General features: G+C 36.7%; 1 protein-coding gene across 1 annotated transcript; it reads right to left on the bottom strand.

Annotated features, from left to right (window-relative positions):
* Positions 1–364: 364 nt before the first annotated feature.
* LOC110036237 (purine permease 1-like) lies at positions 365–1,490 on the bottom strand (the record flags this gene model as incomplete). The annotated part of the gene is made up of 2 exons (XM_020740632.1): positions 998–1,490; positions 365–783 (listed from the first exon to the last, which is right to left on the bottom strand). Coding segments are annotated over exons 1-2 (777 nt in total), but the record flags the coding sequence as incomplete, so codon positions are not given.
* Between the last annotated feature and the right edge of the window lie 1,564 nt (positions 1,491–3,054).

The raw sequence follows: 3,054 nt of genomic DNA, 5'->3' as shown, positions 1-3,054 counted from the left end.
CCTCTACTCTGTTACCAACTTATCACCATATATATATATATATATATATATATGCGCCACGTACTCAGATTAATTGGTCAGACATCTGCTTCTCATTTGTAAATCTCATTTGGTCTGGGGTTCGATTCTCACCGAGTGTAGGATGGACACTCGAATTCTTAGGAGCATAAGTAATGATCATGACTCGTATATTAGCCTCCAGTCATTCCTTTATATGTGTGTGTGTGTGTGTGTGTGTGTGTGTGTGTATGTATGTAAATACGCAAGTTTACATGTTAGATATGTAAATAAATATGAATTATGTGTTATGTTTCTAAATACACGATCCAATAATTTATAATCATGAGAAATAATAACGTCCTACCTGAAAATCTTTGTTGACTGCCATCCCAATTGCACAAAAAACCGTAGCAGAAAGCCCAATAACAAACTGCATCTCCATAATGAGTGCATAAGTCACCTCCTGCGCTGCGCGCATGTACATAAGTTCTACAAGCGGCAACACCAACGCATATATTACGGAAGCCACAAGTTTCATTATAAAGCCGAGATAGTATTTGGCCTCCGATTCACCATCTGGTCTATCGCCATTCGCGTGCACGGCGAGCACCACCGCACCCAACGTCAGCAGCACCACCGAATTTACTGTGAAAGAGTTGAATTTATGCTTCACGATGAAGAAGGCGAAGACTGCGGTGAAGCCGAGCTGCAATGAGATGAGGAGGGAAGCGGTGGAGACCGGAAGAGAAGAGAGACCGTATGAGTAGAGGTAGTCGGCAATGCCTGTAAAAAATAACCCACATAAATCCTTAATAATAACATAATATTACGTGTGGAGTTCACTCACACACACACACACACACACACATATATATAACTAGTACATTCTCAACGGTGTACAATATAATTTTACAAAAAATATGTTCCATGCCTAATCTTTTACCCTTAATAATCAACAGCTTGTTGAAATTCACATTATTTATGCTGCAAGCCTCACCTGTGATGAGGCCGATAATGGTGCAGTGGAGAAGGAGAGTGGGAGTGAGTAAGAAGCGGCGACGATTGGTACGGCTGTGACGACAAAAGAAGGAGAAGAAGATGGGGACGAGGAGGAAGGGAAAGCCGGCTGTTTGAAGGAAGGCATTGAACCATTTGCGTTTGCCGCCATGGAGAAAGTAGAATCGGAGAATGAGGGGGCCGCCGCTGCCGCCGATGAGGATGAGGACGATGTTGAGGAAGAGGAGGATGAATTTAGATATCTTCTTCCCTTTGAGTTCTCGAAGGATTTGATGGATATGATCGTTGTTGTTGGAGCTGATGATTTCTTCATGGCGGCTATCATCTTCTATTTCCATACTTATTTGATTGTTTCAGTTGTCGAGTAACAGAAAAGATTGTTTTTTCCTAATGAAAAAAGAAATAATGATCGGCTTAAATGATAAAAATATGTAGAAGTAAAGGGGAAAAAAGATTAGTAAATTCGGTTAAGCTGAAACTTATGATCTTAGGGGTAATTAGCTGTAGTTGCCCGTTTTTATACCTTCAATTGTCATTATATTTGTTTGGTGTAATTAATTAATTAATGAGATTCTTTGTGAATTGAGTGGGGGAATAATGTTAAAATTGTTCTAATGCACAGCTCATCAGAATAAGATGCTTTTACCCTTTACTTTTGTTGTTGTTTTTCTTTTATTCTTTTTAAAACATTTGTGGTCGCCACTCGACAGTTTGTATATTTATTCCCATAATTTTCTTATTTAAATAAATTTCCCTCCCGAATCAAATCAATGATTCAAAGATGAGAGAACTAAAAAAGAATGCTATATGATAACAAATAGGCAAAAAAATAAAAAAAAATAACTGAAAGATTTATATATGTGTAATCCTCTTGTGATAGACCAAAAATATACATTCAAACATGATCAAATCGAAGTGCTTAGAAACACAGCTTCCACGAAAAAAATTCCATACATAAACCACCTGTAATCAGATAACCAACAAAAATATTTTTTTTTCCCGGGGTCAAGAGTCTCCCAGAAGAACATATCTATCTAGTTAATTACATCTTAGGGAAAAACCCAAAAATACTCTCCATAAAAAGTGTTTCACTTATATTATCAAGAACTTGGGTAATCAAGTCGTCAAGATGATATCAACAAAGTCAAAAAAGAGATAGGACTCAAAAAAGCTCCTCAAGAGAAATGACTGAGTAATCCTAAAAGAACATAGATGTAGTCGAGTCGAGATACCACCGACCCGTCATCCCAAGCTACTAGGATCCCGAGTCTACCCGGTCGTGAAAATAGTCATCCTAACACTTCCAGAGTTCCTCGGTCAACAATCTGTGAATCACATTATCCACGAGAACTTCGGTAGCCTTAAGGTCAAATGAACAAAACTCTATTTTATGACGATAGGTGGAGCTCCAAAAGGTGAGACTTATACCCGCTGAAGTGACACTAATGCTAAATAAGAATAAGAAAATGGAGGTTCAGCTACCAAGCTGGAAAATACTATTAACAAAAGGACTTACACCACTTTGGGTCGGAAGCCTTCTAACACCCTAAATGCATTAGACAATCGTAAAAGTAGAGACATATGTTGGGTCAATCATGTATGAAGAAGCAAAGAGACTTCTCCTCTGATATATATAAATATGATGCAATTATTTATCACAATCATATGGCATGAATGCCCTATAAATCATGATTGGGTGTATAGTCATGTCGTGTGAACTATTTTAAAATCGGGTCGAATGCCATTTAAAAAAAAAAGTGCAGGTTTTAAAAGTCCATAATATTTTAACCATAAATTTTAATTATCTTAAATCTTTTATTATTAAGATTTTGTAGAAAAATTAAAATTTTAAGGGTCCTTAAGTAGCATATATTGCATTTGTGATTTCCAGACAACCCACATAAAGAAACAATAAAATCTATTTCAAGCATGCAAACATATAATAGAAAGCAGAAAAATAAGTCAAATCAAAATAATAATAATAAATTTGTGTCGTTAGGTTGTCAAACATACAAAAAAAAGACGGTCGGACTCCAC

This window comes from Phalaenopsis equestris, unplaced genomic scaffold (assembly GCF_001263595.1).
Source record: "Phalaenopsis equestris unplaced genomic scaffold, ASM126359v1 Scaffold204162, whole genome shotgun sequence".
NCBI lineage: Eukaryota > Viridiplantae > Streptophyta > Magnoliopsida > Asparagales > Orchidaceae > Phalaenopsis > Phalaenopsis equestris.
The sequence above is the reverse complement of the archived record's forward strand: the minus strand, read 5'-3'. Positions and strand labels throughout refer to the sequence as shown.